This window comes from Channa argus, chromosome 3, assembly GCF_033026475.1.
Source record: "Channa argus isolate prfri chromosome 3, Channa argus male v1.0, whole genome shotgun sequence".
Taxonomy (NCBI): domain Eukaryota; kingdom Metazoa; phylum Chordata; class Actinopteri; order Anabantiformes; family Channidae; genus Channa; species Channa argus.
In genome coordinates this window covers 4,066,789-4,088,004 of record NC_090199.1, presented here as the reverse complement: position 1 = coordinate 4,088,004, position 21,216 = coordinate 4,066,789, and the positions used below count along the sequence as shown (strand labels likewise).

The 21,216-nt window shown below is 37.9% G+C and overlaps 2 protein-coding genes across 5 annotated transcripts; both read right to left on the bottom strand.

The window, feature by feature from the left end:
• Nucleotides 1-1,457: 1,457 nt before the first annotated feature.
• LOC137124645 (B-cell receptor CD22-like) lies at nucleotides 1,458-12,315 on the bottom strand. 4 transcript variants are annotated; one of them, XR_010913992.1, is made up of 11 exons: nucleotides 12,215-12,313; nucleotides 11,881-12,033; nucleotides 10,496-10,840; nucleotides 10,167-10,385; nucleotides 7,441-7,710; nucleotides 6,886-7,155; nucleotides 6,362-6,622; nucleotides 6,115-6,196; nucleotides 5,950-6,007; nucleotides 5,568-5,810; nucleotides 1,458-5,053 (listed from the first exon to the last, which is right to left on the bottom strand). XR_010913992.1 is itself a non-coding variant. In XM_067499758.1 (10 exons), exons 2-10 carry the CDS (start codon nucleotides 12,017-12,019, stop codon nucleotides 5,014-5,016), a joined length of 1,680 nt encoding a protein of 559 aa, XP_067355859.1. In that variant the 5' UTR covers nucleotides 12,020-12,033; nucleotides 12,215-12,315; the 3' UTR covers nucleotides 1,458-5,013. The 4 variants fall into 4 exon arrangements, 2 of the variants coding, with proteins under 2 accessions (XP_067355859.1, XP_067355857.1); XR_010913991.1 differs by lacking the exon at nucleotides 5,568-5,810 and having other exon boundaries at nucleotides 1,458-3,281; nucleotides 4,853-5,053; nucleotides 12,215-12,309; XM_067499758.1 differs by lacking the exon at nucleotides 5,568-5,810 and having other exon boundaries at nucleotides 1,458-5,049; nucleotides 12,215-12,315.
• Nucleotides 12,316-13,234: 919 nt separating this feature from the next.
• LOC137124596 (Fc receptor-like protein 2) lies at nucleotides 13,235-20,280 on the bottom strand. Its single transcript, XM_067499692.1, has 11 exons — nucleotides 20,118-20,280; nucleotides 18,686-19,024; nucleotides 18,268-18,492; nucleotides 17,878-18,129; nucleotides 17,406-17,666; nucleotides 16,983-17,249; nucleotides 16,502-16,774; nucleotides 16,235-16,316; nucleotides 16,092-16,149; nucleotides 15,118-15,299; nucleotides 13,235-14,009 (listed from the first exon to the last, which is right to left on the bottom strand). The coding sequence occupies exons 1-11, from the start codon at nucleotides 20,170-20,172 to the stop codon at nucleotides 13,919-13,921; spliced, it is 2,085 nt and encodes a 694-aa protein (XP_067355793.1). The 5' UTR covers nucleotides 20,173-20,280; the 3' UTR covers nucleotides 13,235-13,918.
• Nucleotides 20,281-21,216: the final 936 nt, after the last annotated feature.

Sequence of the window (21,216 nt, the reverse complement as noted above, 5' to 3'; positions counted from 1 at the left end):
GGTCGGCGCTGTCTCAGGTTTTGTGTCCTGTCCTGTGTTATTTTGTGTTGTCTGTTTGCACTAGGTTACACTCGATGCACTTTACATAGCTTGTGTTGTTTTGTAGCACCTTGGTTCTGGAGGAACGTTATCTCGTTTCCACTGTGTGCTGTGTACCACTGTGTATAGTAGAAATGACAATAAAAGCCACTTGACTTGACTCCTGACGGGGTTCTGATCTGATCACCTGCATCTGCAGATCTGAATATGTTCGCTAAGAAATGTAATTATATGATAATGTTTGTACACACATGCAAACAAATCTATTTGCGGGAAATTAACCATTTAAACAAGAGGTTTTCAATGACAATGTTACCTGTGACAGACAAAGTGACTCCAGGTTCACCAGTACAACATCCTCCTTGTTGGTTTGTTGTGACCTTGAACTTGTAAACAGCTGAGTCTCTAAGTTCTCACGTTTGTGATGAAGAAATCATTTGACAGTTTTACACTTCTAGGGCTTAATCAAAAAAAACATCTCCGCAGGTTACAAAACAGCTCAACGCACTCTTTTTTTTTCTTTGTTAAAAACAATTATAATTGTTACCTGGCAACTACACATTACACTGAGATCCATGTGAGTACATGGGACAGAAAGGGTAGAGAGGCTAGCTCTGCTCTTCTGCTGTCAATCATTGGGTCTCTCAATTTATCTGATTGGACAATGAACACAAACACTAATGATGTTGTACAGTTTGCTACTCTGAATTGTCCTTTTTCAGCTGGAGGTGTCTTGAAAAAGATGCATAGAGAGGAGAAACCTGAGACCTTCAACAATGCGAAAGCTGCGCGCAAAACAGCTAGCCTTTGCAGCCTTTGTAGCAGCTGGTCAAAGTTTTACCATTCATCACTAAAAATACTTTTGGTACTTAATTTACTAAATCTGCACAATAAACCAAGAAAAGACAATGACCCAAGGCATTATTTCTGGTTGTGTAAGAATTATCCAGAGAACAAAGTAGCTGCTGCATGATGGCTTGACCAGCTCAATCTGAACCCCATCAAGCTGCTGTGGGAAGAGCTGGACCAAAGAAAAACTGCCCAAGCAGCAAAGCAGACCTTCGGGAAGGCTGAATATCTTCAAAAGCTAATCAATGGCATGTTACAGATTTGTCAGTCTGTCGTGTTTTGTTTTGTTTTTAATCTCTATCTATTAAATGCAGTTTTACTGACCAGGAAGAGAAGAAAAACAGCTCAGTCGATAGTGTGAGCTATTAATAATAATTTTCTCTGAACTCTTTAGTCGTGTAACTGCTGCTTAGATATGAAAACCACAAATATTTAAACAGTGGCGTGAGGACACAGTATGACTTTACCAACACAAAAGTTGCCTCACAAAAGACTAGTCACCAGTCAACATAACTGCTGGAACCTGCAAGAATTTTCATTTGTTGATGAGAAATTATTTAAGACAAGAATCTGGTTTGGTATGATGTTCATTACAGCCACTTGAAGTTGCCAAACAGTAATACAAACTGTATATTTTGGTCATTTTTGGCTGTTGGTACAAGTGATCTACAAAGACATATTTATATATACCCGGAAGCTCAGTTTTCCACAAAACTAGTCTATGGTCAATATCTGTTCTTCACACAACACTGATACAATCATTTCCACATGCTAAAAATGTTTAACTTGAGCCTGATTTTAAAATACCACATTATCACAAATGATACAATACCTGAAAGAGTGATTAAGGTAAACAATAAATCCACGTTAACGAATGTCTCTTAAAAAATGCAGCTACACAAATTTAAACTAAAATGACTAAATATTAAAAAGAAATAATAATAATAATTGTATTTTAAAAAGCAGCCAGAATATGCATCCCTGAAAGGGCAGAGACTGAAAATTCAGTTTTCGCTGTCTATGTTTACATTGTATGAAATCTAAAGAGGCTGAATTAAAATGTATACTTCAATTAAGGTCTCCTTTATTAAAAGTGTATCTGTGTTCCTTAATATTCATATTAGCAACATCACAAACCGAGGCTAAACTTTTCATAGTCATATGATCATAGTGACTAAAAGTAAGAAATTTGACCAAAACAGAGTAAACTCAAAATAAATATTACATTGTGAAACCATTTATTTTCAACCTGACATATAAGTCTATTTACACATTCATGTTTCTGAATATAACAATTAATACCAGTTTTGGCTTTTTGTGCAGCCTGTACTTGTAATACTTAGAAATTGTGCCCCTAAAAACAGTGCTGGGTTTATGTTTGATTTCCATATGTTAAGAAACCAAAATGCACATACAATCACAGAAGGTGGCTCTCAAAATGGAATTTTTCACATTAGCTTTACATAGCTCTACATATGTGTAATATAAAAACTAATGCAACAGCAAGGGGGCACAAGCCAGTGTCTTCTTGTGCCAGTCCCAAGTCTGGATAAATGCAGAGGGTTGTGGCGGGAAGGGCATCCGACGTAAAACACATGCCAAATCAAACATGCGAATCGTGACAATGACTTCCATACCGGTCGGGGCCTGGGTTAACAACGACCGCCACCGGTGCTGTTGACCTACAGGGTACCGGTGGAAATTGGACTACTGTTGGTCGAAGAGAAAGAAGGTGTGTTCGTAGGCTTAGAGAGAAGAGGAAAGCTAAGAATGTAGGACTGACAGTAGGGACTTTGAATGTTGGTACTATGACAGGGAAGGTTAGAGAGTTGATTGACATGATGCAGAGAAGGAAGGTGGACATACTGTGTGTCCAGGAGACCAGGTGGAAAGGTACCAAGGCTAGAAGCTTAGGAGCAGGGTTCAAGGTGTTCTACCATGGGTCAGATAGGAAGAGAAATGGAGTAGGAGTTTTCCTGAAAGAGGAGTTTGTGAGGAACGTTCTAGAGGTGAAAAGAGTATCAGACAGGTTGATGATGTTCAATGTGGTTAGTGGTTATGCCCCACAGGTAGGATGTGAGTTAGAAGAGAAGAAGAAATTCTGGTGTGAGTTAGATGAAGTGATGCAGAGCATCCCAAGAGGTCAGAGAGTGGTGATTGGGGCAGATTTCAATGGACATGTAGGTGAAGGGAACAGAGGTGATGAGAATGTGATGGGCAGGTTTGGTCTTCAGGACAGGAACACAGAAGATCAGATGGTGGTAGACTTTGCAAAGAGGATGGAAATAGCTGTAGTGAACACTTTCCTCCAGAAGAGGCAGGAACATAGGGTGATGTATAAGAGCGGAGGTAGAATCACTCAGGCAGATGACATCTTGTGTAGACGTTGTAATCTGAAAGAGATCAGTGACTGTAAAGTATTGGTAGGGGAGAGTGTAGCCAGACAACACATGATGGTGGTGTGTAAAATAACTCTGGTGGTGAGGAAGATGAAGACGACAAATGCAGAGCAGAGGATGAAGTGGTGGAAGTTAAAAAAGGAAGAATGTCGTGTCGTTTTCAGGGAGGAGCTGAGACAGTTTCTGGGTGATTTGGAGGGGCTTCCAGATGACTGGACCACTACAGCTAATTTGATCAGGGAGACAGGTAGGAGGGTACTCGGTGTGTCATCAGGAAAGAGGAAAGTGGACTTGATGGTGGAATGAGGAAGTTCAGGAGTGTATACAGAGAAAGAGGTTAGCTAAGAAGAAGTGGGACACTGAGAGAACTGAAGAGAGTAGACATGAGTACAGGTGCAGAGTAAGGAGAAGGTAGAGGTGGCAAAGGCCAAACAAAGAGCATATGAAGACTTGTATGTTAGGTTGGACACTAAAGAGGGAGAAGTGGATTTGTACAGGTTGGTGAGACAAAGACATAGAGATTGGAAGGATGTGCAGCAGGTTAGTGTGATTAAAGATCAGGATGGAAATGTATTGAGGAGTGTGATGGGAAGATGGAAGGAGAACTTTGAAGAGTTGATGAATGAGGAAAATGAAAGGGAACGAAGAGTAGAAGAGGTGACTAGTGTGGAGCAGGAAGTAGCAAAGATTAGTAAGAGTGAAGTGAGGAGGACATGAAGAGGATGAAGAGTGGAAAGGCAGTTGGTCCTGATGACAAACCTGTGGAGGTATGGAAGTGTCTAGGAGAGGTGGCAGTAGAGTTTCTGACTAGTTTGTTTAACAAGATCTTGGAGAGTGAGAGGATGCTGAGGACTGAAGGAGAAGTGTACTGGTGCCAATTTTTAAGAACAAGGGAGATGTGCAGAGTTGTGGCAACTACAGAGGAATAAAGCTAATGAGCCAAACAATGAAGTTGTTGGAAAGAGTAGTGGAAGCTCGGCTAAGTGCAGAGGTGAACATTTGTGAGCAGCAATATGGTTTCATGCCTAGAAAGAGTCCAACAGATGCAGTATTTGCTTTGAGGATGCTCATGGAGAAGTACAGAGAAGGTCAGAGGGAGTTGCATTGTGTCTTCGTAGATTTAGAGAAAGCGTATGACAGGGTGCAGAGAGAGAAGCTGTGGTTTTGTATGAGGACGTCTGGAGCAGCAGTGAAGTATGTTGTGGTGCAGGACATGTATGAGAGCTGTAAGACCATGGTGAGGTGCTGTAGGTGTGACAGAGGAGTCCAAGGTGGAGGTGGGTCTGCATCAAGGATCAGCTCTGAGCTCTCTTGTTTGCTCTGGTGATGGACAGACTGACAGATGAGGTTAGACAGGAATCTCCGTGGACTATGATGTTTGCAGATGACATTGTGATTTGTAGTGAGAGCAGGTGGAGGAAAATCTAGAGAGGTGAAGGTCTGCTCTGGAAAACAGAGGAATAAAGCTTAGCTGAAGCAAGACAGAATACATGTGTGTGAATGAGCCAGGTGGAGCGGTGAGGTTACAGGAAGCAGAGGTGAAGAAGGTGCAGGACTTTAAGTACTTAGGGTCAACGGTTCAGAGCAACGGAGAGTGCTCTGGAGTTCAAAAGAAATTTATTCATGTTGCTCCCCACTGTGACATTGCAATTTGAATCTGGCGTGTTGCTTCAAACCCGGTCTTCCTGCTCCCCTTTGTTGTATCTCTGTGCTGCATTGATGGACCTTAGTGCTGTGATGTTCTCATAATCAGGACAAGAGTCTGACTGAAATGAAAAGATGAGATTTTAATGAGATATTATGATGGAAGATACATTACCAGTTATTTGAAAAGGCCGTATGATGCCTTTTTGTATTTTTAGTTGAAATTTAACCGTAATGATGATGGCTGTCCATATTAAACATCTACAACAAGTTCTAAAAGTTCTAAAACAAGTTGATTTCATGTGGAAAAAATCAGACAATAACTTTGTCTCTCTCTGACTCAATACTGTCTTGGAGGCTTTTTCCCACCCTTTTCAATAATCACGAGTCCATAAGCTGTTTTGCCACAAAATATACAGTCACTCATGAGACAGATCAGTGTGTTGCGCAGGAAGTTTTTTTTCTTGAATGTTTAGCAACAGCACAACATTAATAGATAGCAATAACAGTAGTTACAAACCAGATTATTTCTCAGGTCTCCCCTGTGTCAAAATACTTTTGCTCTCAGAAATAAGTGACATTGCCTTTAGGTACAACAGCTTGTCTACTTTGAAAGACTGTCTGCTGAAATTGTACCTTAGGGAGTTTTTGTTTTCCAATGTTGCCTAGGGCTTTCTCAAGGAGGCTTTGTTGGCTTCTCTATGAAAGGTGTGACCTAGCTGGTCCTGGTTCAGCCTGTTATTCCAGAGTCATCAAAAGAGCCACTTGGTCCAATATCTTTGTGTTACATGCTTACGTTTAGGGGTACCCATTCGTGTTGCTAATCAGTGAGCTTTCAGGGTAGTACAATGGAAACCCAGACACTTCCATATTTGATGGCTAAAGCAATGACATAGTAGAAAAAGTAAAGTGGCTTCTTTAATGTAATTGTACTTCACTATGTAATGATAAATTCACTTAATCAACTAATATTGATATCATATATTATATGCTACATTTTGTCAATAGAGCCTCTCACCTTTATCATTTCAACTGTTTCATTTGGTGCAGTACTGAAACATAGATCTTTCTTCTTCCTGGATGGACATTAACAACAAACACAGCATTTCAAAAACACGGACATTTAGAAATTAAAACAATCAAAAGAAATTATTAAACTGATAAATTTTTTTTTTCCTTTTACCTCATCCAAAGACTCAAGACAAACAGAGGAATTAGCACCACCAGAGTGAGTCTTATAATATTCATTATCATAACAGATTTTCCTGGAAAACAAAACCAGCGCAGTTAAACTGAGAAATCCTCTTAAGATATAAATATTTGTAATAACTGACAGGAAGTTGCATATGCTTAATATTTGATGACTTTTAGTTATAGTATAGAGTTTGCAAACAGGTGTGTGTGTTTGAAGGTCAGGGCACATTAGTTACCTGCCACAACAGCCAGGTGTAAGGTGGAGTTCTGACGTCCTCTTGTGTTCTGAGCTTCACAGTAATAATTCCCACTGTGTTCACGTCTGATGTCAGTGATGGTGAAGATCTGTCCTGAAGCTTTTGGTGAGTCTTCATTCTCCTTGTACCAGGTGTAATTAGCTGCTGGGTTAGCATCACTGCTACAGGTCAGAGTCACTGAACTACCCTCCACTATCTCAGCAGAGGGACTCACTGACACAGAGGGAAGCTGTGGAGGATCTGAATGATAATAAGACAACACATCCTATTACTGCTAGCATGTAGGAACACTTTACTTTACATTTGGAGCACAATACTATGATACTCACTAACATAGTGGAAAGTTTGGATCACATTTAAAACATAGATATCAGTTGTATTAAAATGTACAAGCCTATGAAATCTGGAAACAGCTTTCTGGACTTGCACCAGACTTAAGTAGAGCAGACAGGTGTCAATGTTTTTAAATTTATATAAATTCATCATCTGCATATTACTCTTACATTTCACGTGCACAAAAATGTATTGGGATGTCTTCTTCCCCATTGTGTTCCGAGCTTTACAGTAATACTCTCCAGAGTCAGAGGACTGGATGGAGCTGAAGACAAGCTTTGGTTGTTTAGAGAGAGGTTGAACGTTTGGATTTGTATCCTTCTTGTACCAGGTATATTTAGCTGCTGGGTTAGCATCACTGCTACAGGTCAGAGTCACTGAACTACCCTCCACTATCTCAGCAGAGGGACTCACTGACACAGAGGGAAGCTGTGGAGGATCTGGAGAATAACAATACAACACATCTTATCACTACTAGTGTGGAGGATTCAGGATAAAGTATAGAGGATGGAATTTGAAAAAAATGATTAACACAATGGAAAGTTATATATCATATGTAGAAAATAATTTAAAAACAGTTGTGTAGAAATTTGTACAAATTATGAGTAGAAACCTGTGAAATTTAGAAGCAGTTTTGTAGCTCGCAGCAGATTTAACTAGATCAGACAAGTGTGAATAGCTTTAAATGTTTAGAAAAATGTATAGTTCACATATTAGTCACTTACATTTCACGTGCACAAAGATGTATTGGGATGTCTTCCTCCCCATTGTATTCTGAGCTTTACAGTAATACTCTCCAGAGTCAGAGGACTGGATGGAGGTGAAGACAAGCTTTGGTTGTTTAGAGAGAGGTTGAACGTTTGGATTTGTATCCTTCTTGTACCAGGTGTAATTAGCTGCTGGGTTAGCATCACTGCTACAGGTCAGAGTCACTGAACTACCCTCCACTATCTCAGCAGAGGGACTCACTGACACAGAGGGAAGCTGTGGAGCATCTGGAGAATAACAATATAACAATACATCCTTTTACTAGTAGTATGGTAGTAGTAGTACTAGTAGTAACTGGGGGTCTGTAGCTCAGTAGGTGAGGTGAAGTGTCCTTGGGCAAGACACTGAACCCCAAGTTGCTCCCGGTGGATCAGGTGAGCACCTTTCTTGGCAGCCACTGCCATCGGTGTGTGAGTGTGTGTGTGTGTGAATGGGTGAATGGGAATCAACATTTTAAAGCACTTTGGATAAAAGCACTATATAAGTCAAGGCCATTTAGACTAAAATGCAATCATTTAATTTAACTTGATTTTCCATCAAAATGATTCAGGACACAATATATAGGATGGAATTAAAAGAAACTAAATAACACAGTGGAAAGATTTGTATCATATGTAGAACATAATATAAAAACGCAAAATCTAAATTCTTTAGTTGTGTAGAAATGTGTACAAACTAGCCTGTGAAATTTATAATCAGTTCTCTGACCTGCAGCAGACTTAACTGGATCAGACAGGTGTAAAAAGTTTAAAAATATCTACAAATGTCCTCCTTATTTGTTCTGAGCTTTACATTTGATTGCTAAGACATTTCATTTGTAGAAGCAGGTATAATTAGCCGCTGCTACATGTGTTAACATGTGTAAAATTTGTCAAACTGTGCAGAAGTCAACCCCCCAAGTCATATTAATGATCATGTTCCTAAAAGCACAGGCTGAGGTGGAGGAGTAGCAGCAATCTTCCATTCTAGCTTATCAATAAACCTAAATTTAAGAGCCTTACTTACCATTTACACCCAAACTGGAAAACTCAAAAACCACTATTATTTGTTATCATGTACCGTCCTCCAGTCCCCCATTTTCTAATGGCATTTGAATTTACAATAATGGGCTATACAGCAATTACAAAACCATTCCACTACAGCAAATGTTTATCTGAAAATGCTGCGATCAAATTTAAGGAATTGATTTCTTCAATATTTTCCCCACCATGTGTCAATACAATGGTGAGTAGCAATCTTACGTAATCCTGTAAAAGTTGATTATCTTGTTGATGGAAAAACAGTTTAATAATGTATAAAAAAAAACCTCCATAACACCAAAACAGCATATTATTCATCATTAATAGAGGAAAACAAGAACAACCACCGGTTTGTGTTCAGCACTGTAGCCAGGCTGACTAAGAGCCATAGTTATGTTGAGCCTAGTTTTCCCTTAACTCTGAGCAGCAGTGACTTCATGACTTTCTTACTGAATAACATTGTAGCTATTAGAGAAATAATTCCCCAGATTCTCCCCCCAAATATTACAGATAGATCCTCATTTACAACAATGCTAAGATCATCAATAGGGCCCCAATCCCTCTTACTGCTTGACTGACTTGACTTGACTGCTTTTTACCCATAGATCTTGCTGAGCTAACTTCAATTATCTCATCTAAACCAACAACCTGTCTGCTAGACCCTATTCCAACTAAACTGCTCAAGGAAGCTTTCTCGAATCTAGACACATTTGTTTGTTCATGTTAATGATGAATCCTCCATGCACACAAAGGTTAGCTATGGAGTTCCACAAGGCTCTGTGTTAGGACCAATACTTTTTACTTTATATATGTCTCCTTTAGGCAACATTATTAGAAAACACTCCAAAAATCTGTTAATCAAGCTTCGAGCCTACAAGACATAAAGTCCTGGATGTCCCACAATTTGTTACTTTTTAACTCAGACAAAACAAAAGTTATAATATTTATAATATTTTTATATAATATAAAAATTTCAGAAATATGATTTTCAACCATATTTTAACTCTAGATGAGATAACTCTGGCCCCAAATAACACTGCAAGTAACCTTGGAGTTATTTATGAGCAGGATTTGTCCTTTAACTCACATATAAAACCTATTAATCCAAAAAGATCGTATTTCACCTTCACTACCTTCTTTCCATTGGCTTCACATTAAATCTAGAATAGAATTTAAAACCGGGACCACTCATCCCAACCGCTCAAAGCAGATGGCTGTCCACCCTGAGCTGGGTTCTGCTGGAGTTTTATTCCATTGAAATGATTTTTACCTCTCCACCATTGCCTAGGGTTTGCTTGTTGGGTTTTTACTAAATATCTTTATATATCTTCATTGACTTTATGTAAAGTGCCTTGAGATGACTTTGTTGTGAATTGGTGCTATATAAATAAAGTTGACTTCAATTCAATTTAGGGAGTGAAGACAGTTAAAGTTAGACTTTTTATTTGGATTAGCGTTAAGAATAACTTCTTTTCTGTATTATTCATATTTTATCAATAAAAAAAGATGTGGTCAATAGTTTGTACATTGCATAACTGCTAAAATATCCAAAAGAAATTCAACAACATGTGTTAGGTAAAAGATGAGCTTCCTTTAGAACTGTTCATGTTAAATGGAAATAAAATTTTTATCTTTGATTCAAAAAAACAGAAAAGGCAACTCACAAACTGGAGGGGAACGGCAGTCCTCATGTTCTTTTAAAGCACAGGAGATGTTGTCTTGAGGATAAAACTGGCCTGTATAAGATGCAGTTTCCAGCTCTGTGAGTTTCTGTCTATTCTTAAACCAAATGGGTTGATCAATTGGACTGTTACTGAGACATTTCAACAAAGCCTTAGTATAAGACTGGTGGAATGTTGATCTGATCACCTTCACCTGAAGATCTAAATATGTGTAGAAAGAATAAAAATATATTTGAACATCAATGCAAATAGAAACCAGTGTGTTCAGGAAACAAAATAAAATTGTATATGTTTTTCAATGAAAATGTTACCTTTTACAGACAATGTGACACCAGGAGAACCTGTAAATCCCAAATCTAGTTGGTTTCTTATAAACGTGAACTTGTACACAGCTGAATCACTCTCTCTCAGGTCTCTGATTCTCAGAGTGCAGTTATTCTTATGAAAAAGATAATCCACACGACCTGTGTAGTCTGGGTCTCTTGTCAGATCCACAGGGGCAGTATCATTCCCTTTAGTAAACCATATTTTTTTAATAATCTTAACTGTAAGACACAGGTTTGTGTAAATGCACGGTATGTCCACTGTTGATCCTTTTATTGCACAGATGTGAGCAGAGGTGTAGGTCACTCCACAGCCATTCAGGCCCTTTATCACTGTAACACAGAGCACAGCAGAAAATACAATAACATAAATACCTTCAGGTAACAACATTAGATTATAATAATAAGTATTATTATTATTATAATTCTGTAGTAGAACAAGTATTAAGTAGTATAATCTCACTTTTTAATTCGTGATAAAAAAATGGCTATTTGGCTATTTTTTAAATATTATTACTGTGTTAAACCAAAGTGAATGGGCATAAGTCTAAACATGAAGTAGGCTTTTGCAAAAGGAGATGTACACTCGCTCTCTATAATTAATCCTAATATGCACTGATGCGGACTACCATGCATTCTGAAGGTGTGATGAAAATAAACCTGAGGTTTAACGCAGCCTTAGCAACCAGGGTAACAGGGTCACTGTGGGTAAGTTATTTGCCAAGGTAACCATGGAAACCACAGAGAAAAGCAGAACAGCGATGTGTGATAAGTGTCAACAGCAGTAACTGCTGTAACTGCAAATGAGATAAATACAAAGAAGTATGATGCTAAGGAGGGAACTTGTGAGGTCTCTACGTGACGAGCCCACTGTGAGAACAGCATTTTCTAAAAAAAAAGGGTTTTTCCAATTACACAAAATTCTATTCTCAGATAGTCCTCCGTTGATCTGCTTATGACTTCCCCTTTACATTACACTCAACTCACAATTAAAATCTTTACTAAACAACAATATCAATAGACAGTTTCACAGTCTATTAAATTAGAAGCATTAACAGGATTGTATTCAGGATATTGTGTTCATCTATATGAATAAACTTTTTTCAGGGCATTATCAGAGAAGAGATTGAAGAATATTTTTATCCATATCACTAATACAGTGCGTATTGGGAGCAAAATAAATATACCAATAGAAATCAAAATTTCTATGCAACAATTTTCTGCAAAAAAAGTTTAGTCTTTAAGTGTATCAGACCTAAACAACAATCTCCATAAATTATTACCACAATACAGGCACTGGTTAGAAATTATGACATGAAAAGTTGGATTTCATCAAAAACAGACAAAAAAATCTGTTGAGCTGAACACAGTACCTGACACCGATAGAAGAAAGACAAATCCACTATTAAAACTCATAGTTGCTCCTCTCAGTTTTCTGTGCTGCTTCAGAGATGTTAAAACAAGTGATGAATGCACAAATACCAAAAATAGATGGAGGTGGGGTTTTGGCATTTTCCCTCTGTCACCTGTTACCAAAAGATAAAAACCTCAATTTCAAAATAGACCAGATATCTTTCTACTTCAGAACAAGAAGAGGAAGTTGTGTCACTCTGCAAACATTGACTATTTCATTACAAACGGACACAAAAAAAACAAAGCCCACTGGTCTCAGTGAAATTCTTTTACCCTACAATCCTTTTGCATTACCTCTGATCCACAGTGGAATTTTGACCTGTACCCTATTATGAAATCCCAACACGCTCCCATCCTACTGAATCAGAAAATGATGTTACCCAAGCCCACAAAATTGTGCCACTTTTTACATGTCCTTGGGTTTACCTTATTGATGGTGCAGGTTCCTCTTTGGCGTCACTGTTACAAGCTTCAGGAACACCCGTAATTGACACAATAGGCCCGCTTTTGGCACCATGTGATGCCGTAGGAACTACTTACCAAATTGCACAACAAACTTTAAGCCCTATGCATCGAGTACTGAGGCATTCTTACTACATCAGCCCTGAAACGGAAGTGAAATGCCACTACACCGATCACCTAAAGGGCCATCGAGAAACCAAGTCAGATAGGTTCAAAAGCAGTTGTGTATTTAAGCTTATTTTGCCCGTGAACCCTAGGATTGGTAATTCAGTTCCTGGTTCCCTCAGGCCACATGTCAAAGTGTCCCTGGACTAGACACCAAAACCCCCATATTACTATTGACTATTATTATTATCATTAAGCTGATCTGGGGTGGGAAGATAACAGGAAGAAGATCCTGTTCTTGCTGTCCATTCTCTAAACTATGAATCTTTCCTAGACTGAAAATTGAAAAACTTCACTTTTTGGATTTTGTTCATAACTGTGGTAAGTATCCAGTTAATATAATGTGCAAACAACTGCCTACACATTAACTGCTGTTCAAATGGAGATGGGTGTTATCTACAATGTTATTAATGTCAATACAGTGAGCGGAAGACACAGTTCAGGTAGTTAAAATTAACCACATTTCCTTTGTTTTGACATACAAACATGCAAAATCTAAAATGTCAAGAAGTAATGGATGCTACACCTTGGTTACAGTTCTGCTTCCTTGCCTCTGTCATCTTCTCTCCAGCCATGAGAAGCCCCCGTCCCTTTTTCAACCCCCCCAGATCCTGTTTAATTGCCAGTCCCCTGGACAGACTAGTGACATGTTGAAACTTCATGTACTTAATGATACTTTTTGTAAAGTTTGTGTAACTGTATTGACAACAGGATCTTGATAGATTTTTTTTAATGTATCAAAAACATCAGACAATGGACACAAATTCTATTTTCTTGACTAATTAAAAGTCATGAAGACAAATATTGACACAAAAAGAATTGTAAATATTGTGATAATCTGAGTTTAACCTCTGCGTAGCCATAGACACTTTTAAGTTAGTTATCTAATGCATAATACTGATATGACTCAGCTTTTTTGCTTTGCATTATCTGGTATTACCTTAAGGTTCCAAGTGAGCTGAGGTGGTAACAAAAGGTGACTGCAGATTGCTGCAAACATTTGATTAATTTTTTTTCTTGCCACCTTTAGCTTCTTCTAAAAAACAAAACAAACAAAAAAAAGTCTCTTTGCTGTGCCAGACTCGGGTCCAATTCGTTAAAACAGATTGGAAGTCTTGCAAATAAATAAATACCATCAGTCAGGTCTTTGCTAGAAGATGGTCAAATGATGTTGATTTGTGAATAATATCGCTAGCATGAATTGTAAAAATGTTTGCAAACATCTTCCAAACCTAATATATACTATGTACTAAGACACACAAAGGGCAGGTTTTGGTTTCAGGTAGCTTCTGGACTCAGCAAACAGTTCTTAACAATGCATTGTGCTAAACAACTGCTGTTATTTTTGCAAAAATAAATATGACTGCTGGACTAGAGATTCTGGTCTGTCTGTTTTTTGGTGGTTTCGCCAATGTTGCTGTACAGTGCTTCAGGGTCTTCTCCAGTTTCCTTATAGTTGTTACTAAGAGGAAGAAGAAAAAAATGTGGATAACCAAGATTAGATATGAGATGAATTAAACAGCTCAATGAAGCTCAAACTCTATCTCAAATATCTAAGAAACTTTAATACAATATGCTTAAAATCTTTATATTATATGTCAATATAAGGACTCCTGTATGTTGTTTGCCTATTGATTACTATCAACAACATTAATACTCTATAAAACTCTATAAGATAAAGTGCAAGTATTGGCTGAAAAAAAATTCTCAGCCAGTGCCACCTCTGTTATTTAACTAAAAGTACTATGCAGGCTATCAATGTTTTACTTAAAGTATGAAAGTATTTTTAAAAGTATTCTCAGAAAACAATATGCTCAAACAACACTAAAAGTAATAAAAATATAAAAGTCAAAGGTTACTGCTGATAAAGTCTGAGCTGATTTGAACCACTTAATGTGGTGAGAGGTCACAATCCAGCCTACTTCAAGCAAAGAAAACAACCAAGGAGATTGCTGAAACACCTAAAACTGGGCTAAGGACTGTTCAGTGCATTATTAAAACCTGGAGGGACAGTGGTGAACAATTATCTATGAGGTAGAAACAGGGTCTGACCCTATTAGAGTGTGTGATCTTTATCTGTTTTATTTTTTATTTTTTGTGTACATCAGCATTTATAAGTTCACATTTTTCTTATAAAATCTGAATTTTTTTATATATTAAATGTTGTGACTGATTGGTGTATCTGTTTTATGGCCAAGGACAATTGTGAAAATATACCAACACATCATCTGCATGTAAAGAAACAGATTTAATTTTATTATAATTCTCTATACATTATTTATGTATATAAATCTGTAGCTTGTGGAAGTTATTAAAAGCTCAACCCAAAGACAAATAAGGACAGAGGCCACCTAGGGCGTGTCCTTTCAAAGTCAGACATTTCAGAATACTGTACATAACTATTCACGTAACCTGAATGCAGAGTCAATGCTACTGTACCTTTTTCCCTTCTCTATCTGCCTTTACAGTTTTTTTAAAAAAAATGAGACCAGAACACTAAGTCAAACGCCTTCTCATAGTGTAATTTTAATCTTAATACTGGGGATGTTTTAGTTTAAAAATCCGCTTACCTCAGGGCAGAGCTGTCAGTTTTAAATATGACAGTGGTGTACTCAACACTGTTTGCTTCTTCTTTCTGCTTGCTTCTTTGCAGCTGAGCTTGTTCAATGTTGCAGTAAACCGTGTCTGCCTGTTTCTTAGAAAACTGGATGCTGGCATACTGAAGGGCGTCCTTCTGATCTCCTGAGTGTTTCTATAGATATTAGACAATAAAAATTACTTATATAGTTGCATAAGTGACAAACAGGTACCTACAAGCAGGGACGATTTTTAAGACAAAATAATCTTCAACATTGGTAGAACACTTAGCCTGTCAGAATGAAATCTGTCTAAAGGTAAAACTGTTTGAAAAATTTGCATATGCACTGTTATCATCCAGCCTGATCTTTCCATGCAGTCTTACTCTTAGTACAACAACTTTTACTCCTGTCATTTATACTACAGCCACTGGAGGTTACTCAATTCAAACTTTTAGCACGATCTGCACCGACTAACCCATATTAAAGCATAATATACATTAAAAAAGATGACCAGTAATTGAAAACCTCCAAAGTGTCTGTTTCTGAATCTGGTGTCCTATAAAATCAGGTACTGATACTTTGTGTGTGTCTAAAGGTAAAACTGTTTGAAAAATTTGCTTATGCACTGTTATCATCCAGCCTGATCTTTCCATGCAGTCTTACTCTTAGTACAAGAACTTTTACTCCTGTCATTTATACTACAGCAACTGGGGGTTACTCAATTCAAACTTTTAGCACGATAGGCACCGACTAACCATTATTGAAGCACAATATACATTAAAAAAGATGACCAGTAATTGAAAACCTCCAAAGTGTCTGTTTCTGAATCTGGTGTCCTATAAAAACAAGTACTGATACTTTATTCTGGTTGTTAATACAGAATCTACCATTTGGATATTAGTACAATCTTTTACTGTTGTGTGAAATGTGGAAAAACTTCTTGTGCAGAAACTGAGGTTTCTCACCAGTGCACTTTTGTTTGGTTTCTCTACAGACCTGGGTGATTGCTGAGATTTCCATTTTCTGAAAGCAAAGAATGTTTTATTTTGATTTGATGCATGATGTATGTTTTAGTATTTCAATAAACAATATTTACAGCACTGCTCACCTAATCCACAGCACAACAGAGGTGAATATAACACAAAAGGAAATAGCCACAATTGTTGCAACAATTATTAATTTCCATGATCCTGGTAAATGAGAAATAAACGATATTAATTACAGTTACAAGACTATGAGCCAACTGTACAAAGTGACAAAAATATCTCTGCCAAAATATGAAGCTTCATGTGCTTTTAAGTCAGCATTAACAGAGTCTGAAGACTGTAAGTTAAATGAATGAAATCTGAAAGTGTGGAATTAGAAGTAAGCTCACCACATATCCCACATTTCACAACAGTCAGATTTATGGTGGAGTTCTGACGTCCTCTTGTGTTCTGGGCTTCACAGTAATAATTCCCACTGCGTTCAGGTCTGATGTCAGTGATGGTGAAGATCTGTCCTGAAGCTTTTGGTGAGTCTTCATTCTCCTTGTACCAGGTATAATTAGCTGCTGGGTTAGCATCACTGCTACAGGTCAGATTCACTGAACTACCCTCCACTATCTCAGCAGAGTGACTCACTAACACAGAGGGAAGCTGTGGAGGATCTGGAGGAGAAAACATTTGAACAGTTTTTGTTTGCAGGATATGTATTATGATAAACCACTGTACTCTCACACAGTTTAATTTTTTTAAAAACCATTTTGTTTTATGATTAACAGCAGGCAGATCTGAAGAAAACAGCAATGATCACATAAGTTGTTTCCTGCTTTTTATAACTCTAAGGTTGATTTTCAACTAAACTGTTTCACTTACATTCCACATTAACAAACTTATACTGGGATGTCTTCTTTCCCAGCTTGTTCTCAGCTGTACAGTAATAATGTCCTGCATCAGAGGACAGGATGGAGCTGAAGACAAGTTGTTGTTTACTAATGATTTGAAGGTCTGGATTTCCATTCTTCTTGTACCAGGTATAATTAGCTGCTGGGTTAGCATCACTGCTACAGGTCAAAGTCACTGAACTACCCTCCACTATCTCAGCAGAGGGACTCACTGACACAGAGGGAAGCTTTGGAGGATCTGGAAAATAATTTGTGAACACATCACATCAATATTAGTCTTTACCTTTTATGTGGCTCAGATGGTTGGTGAGGTGAATTGTAATTGTCAGTAAAATCTCAGCTGAAAGTCTATTGGTCACAAAAATAGCAGTAAGATTTACACTTTCTTACTCACACAGGACATTTAGAAATAGAGACGAAGAGTTGATCCATCCAAACTGATTTTCCGATTTGCAGTAGTAGATCCCTCTGTCCTCAGAGCTGATTGAGGCGAAATGATAAATACCTTCTGGTCCTTGATGCATTGCTTTATTCTCCTTGTACCAGGTGTAATTAGCTGCTGGGTTAGCATCACTGCTACAGGTCAGATTCACTGAACTACCCTCCACTATCTCAGCAGAGGGACTTACTGACACGGAGGGAAGCTTTGGAGGATCTGGAAAAGATATGTTTAGATTCATTTATTAGAAAAGAACAAAGTGCAGCCTTAGTGATACATATATTTAAATACATACAGCCCATTGTGCAAAAACATCTGGAAACAGTACTAATCTAGATCACAACAAAACTGCCACTCAAACATCTGCTACAGCTGCACAGTAAATGGCAATGTTTTTTTTCATATTTTAAAAAACATTTTTACTTACATTTTACATTAACAGAGATGTTTTTGAGGGCCTTCCCAAGCCCGTTCTCTGCTGTACAGTAATGCTCTCCAGAATCAGAGGACTTGATTGACCAGAAGACAAGCTGTGACCCTTTAGTGAGAATGACATTCTCCTTGTACCAGGTATAATTAGCTGCTGGGTTAGCATCACTGCTACAGGTCAGAGTCACTGAACTACCCTCCACTATCTCAGCAGAGGGACTCACTGACACAGAGGGAAGCTTTGGAGGATCTGGAAGAGGAGACATTTAACAAAAACAAATTCAGTTTAACAATGAAATAACTAATAAAGTGTAAGTGCAATCACACGATTAGTGTCCTATCACTGTGTAAAACAGTTTATTTCAGAGACACAGTGATCCGAACTCACACAGTAAAGAAGAGCTGTAACTCTCATGTCCCTTCAAAGCACAGGATATGTTGTCTCCAGGATAAAAGTCAGCCACAAAACGGGGAGTTTCTACAAGGACATTCTGTCCGTTCTTCACCCACATGTAAGAGACCTGACTATCTGGGCTGCAGAGGGTGGAACAGTTCAGCTCCACTGTGTTATATGACTGATGGACTGTTACTCTGGTCACCTTAATCTGTAGAGCTGGACACATGGGACATAACTTTTAAACTGGGAGTCTAGGAACTAAAAAGTATGAAGTACCTAAGTTGATAAAAATGCTTTAAGCTTTTGACAAACACTACAGTAACTACTGACAATTAATACAAACGCACAAACTCGCAGAGCTGTTTTCAACAAACTAAATATTTGAATAGAAATGAATGCATCATGTTACCTGTGACTGTCAACCTGACTCCAGGTTCACCAGTATATCTCCCCTTTGGTATGCTTGTGATAAACCTGAACTTGTACGTGGTTGAATCGGTCTCTCTAAGTTCTCTGACTCTCAGGGTGCATTGTTTATTCTGAAACTGCACATACTCTGCACGACCTGCGTACTCTGACTGCGTTGTCAAATCCACATTCAATTTCATAAACCAGAAGGTTTGTATAACTATTCCAGAGACAGTGGATGGGTATGTGTAGGTGCAGCTCATGTCCACTGTTGATCCTTTGGGGGCACAGGTCTGTGTGGCATTATAGTTCACTTTCCAGTCATTCTGAACCTGGACCACTGTAACAAAGATACACAATCAGATACATAACAAAATAAAAGCTCAATGGTTTGTGGAATGTAAGAATTGTTTTATGGAAGTGAAGTAGACCATGTGACAATGAGGTTAAATGTATTTTAATGTTTTCTTAAAGTTTTTGTGCTAAAATACAGACTTCCACATCATGTTTGGTTTGGTTTTGTGAGTTTACTTCCTTTTTCACATATATCCTGTTGAAAAGGGCAATAACAATTTTTTACTTTGCATGAAGTTATAGTTTAATAGATGCTGCAGATTTCCATATACGCATGTTTGTTTAGTTACGCATAGCAGTACAAAGAAACAAGAGAAAACTCTTTCTGCAGTAGATTTTCCTTTGCAGGCAAGTAGGACTTTAATTCGTGTGAAAGAGCAGTCTGACGTTAATTTACTTGTTTTTAATTCACAGTGAAATTTATGTGCATTTGGCTCATTTCCCTTTGCTTCATAGATTGTAGGAGGAAAATACAATGAAATACACTGTGGGGCTGATGCATAGTTCAGATAATAAAGTGGCAAATTACTGCTGACTCAACAGAGAATGGAAATATCACACTGACAGACTAAAAAATAAAGTTTAGGTAGAGAAAATGTTTTTTCGATTTAAACATTTTTAGAAGTCACCTCACACCAGGTGAGCTGCATATCTTCCTACACGATATGATTTCACAGAGTTGATTGCTGTGTTTTTGTCCTACTTTCTAAGAAACGTTTAAACAGAAATAAACTGCAAACACATTCACTTATCGAGACTGAGCAGTCGACCACTCGACCTCTGGTTGTTACTGGATCAGGACTGGTTCTGAAAGTGCAACTTTATATTGTAAGTATTCTTTTTTTACACCAGCATCCCCTGATGTCTCTGTACAAACCTTCAATATCCAAAGTATATATACACCCAATAATTCAGAGAAATGTATGTAGAAACCTTAATAAAACCACAATGTTGACAACACAGAAAATTGATGTTTATCAAAAGTAACATTAAAGGTCCAGTTGTATAATAAACTGGATCCTGGTTTTAGCAGCTTCAAATACATGTAATCTATGACCAACAATGTAAATATTAAATACCTGGTACAGAGAGGAGGAAGACAATAAATCCACTAGTTGTGGTAGTTAAACCCATATCTTTTCCTTTTGTCTCTTTATCTGGTTATAGAAACAATCAAAGAGGTGAATGTTGGGCCACAGAATACAACTGACATCACCTCTCTGGCTGTAGGCAGAAAACAGAAACCAGGCTCTTAACCAGTGACCTCAACTTCCTGCCTCACAACATTATTTACATGTACAATGTCAGTAAATCAGATAAAGGCAACGATGAGTAGGATGGTGCAAGAGCTGCCCACAATTTAATGTGGTTGTGGTTCAGTCCTCAACATAGCCAGTTTCTGTTGTCCTATGACATTTCTACTGTTTAACCCTCTGTAAAGAACACCTTTATCAGAAGACTGTGGTCTAACGCTGAACATTTTCACCCATGCAATAATGAAAACTGCAGTTTGGATGGAATTTGATACAGCTGTTTCTAGACAAAGATGGAAATAATACCTTTTTCCACTTCTTTCATAAACTGTAAGATTCTAACACAGGCGGGGATTCAAGTGCAAGAGCCCTCGCGAGACAGGAAGTGCAGAAAAACTATTAACAAAAGAATATAAATTGAACTTACAGCAGGGAGGCAAAGTAAATAAAACAAACAGAAAACGCTCACTCCCGACAAACCATTTAGAAACAAAACTAACTAACCAAAAGCAAAGACTAACTCACTCAAAGGACTAACTAATTAACAAAACAAAACCTCAAGACTAACGCACTACGATAAAACTAAAGCTGGTGGTCGGGAAAACGAACGAGAATCGAGATAACAGGATACATGGGGAGATACACTAGCAACAAACAATGGAAATGAAAGACCTTATAAAACAAAGACAGATGGGTGATGTGAATCAGGTCTGTTGACCGCTGCCAGCTGAGTAACGGAAAGCCAAGAGAGACTTGGGTGGAACTGAGTGGTGGGAAGCCTCAGCTGAAGACAGAAGAACAAACAAAGGACACTGGAATAAATCAAATCTAACCAAAGAAACGAACAACCTAACTTCTGACACAAACTTCTGCTTTTAGCCACAAAAACTGTGGGTGACAGCAAACATGAGAGGACCCATTGTAA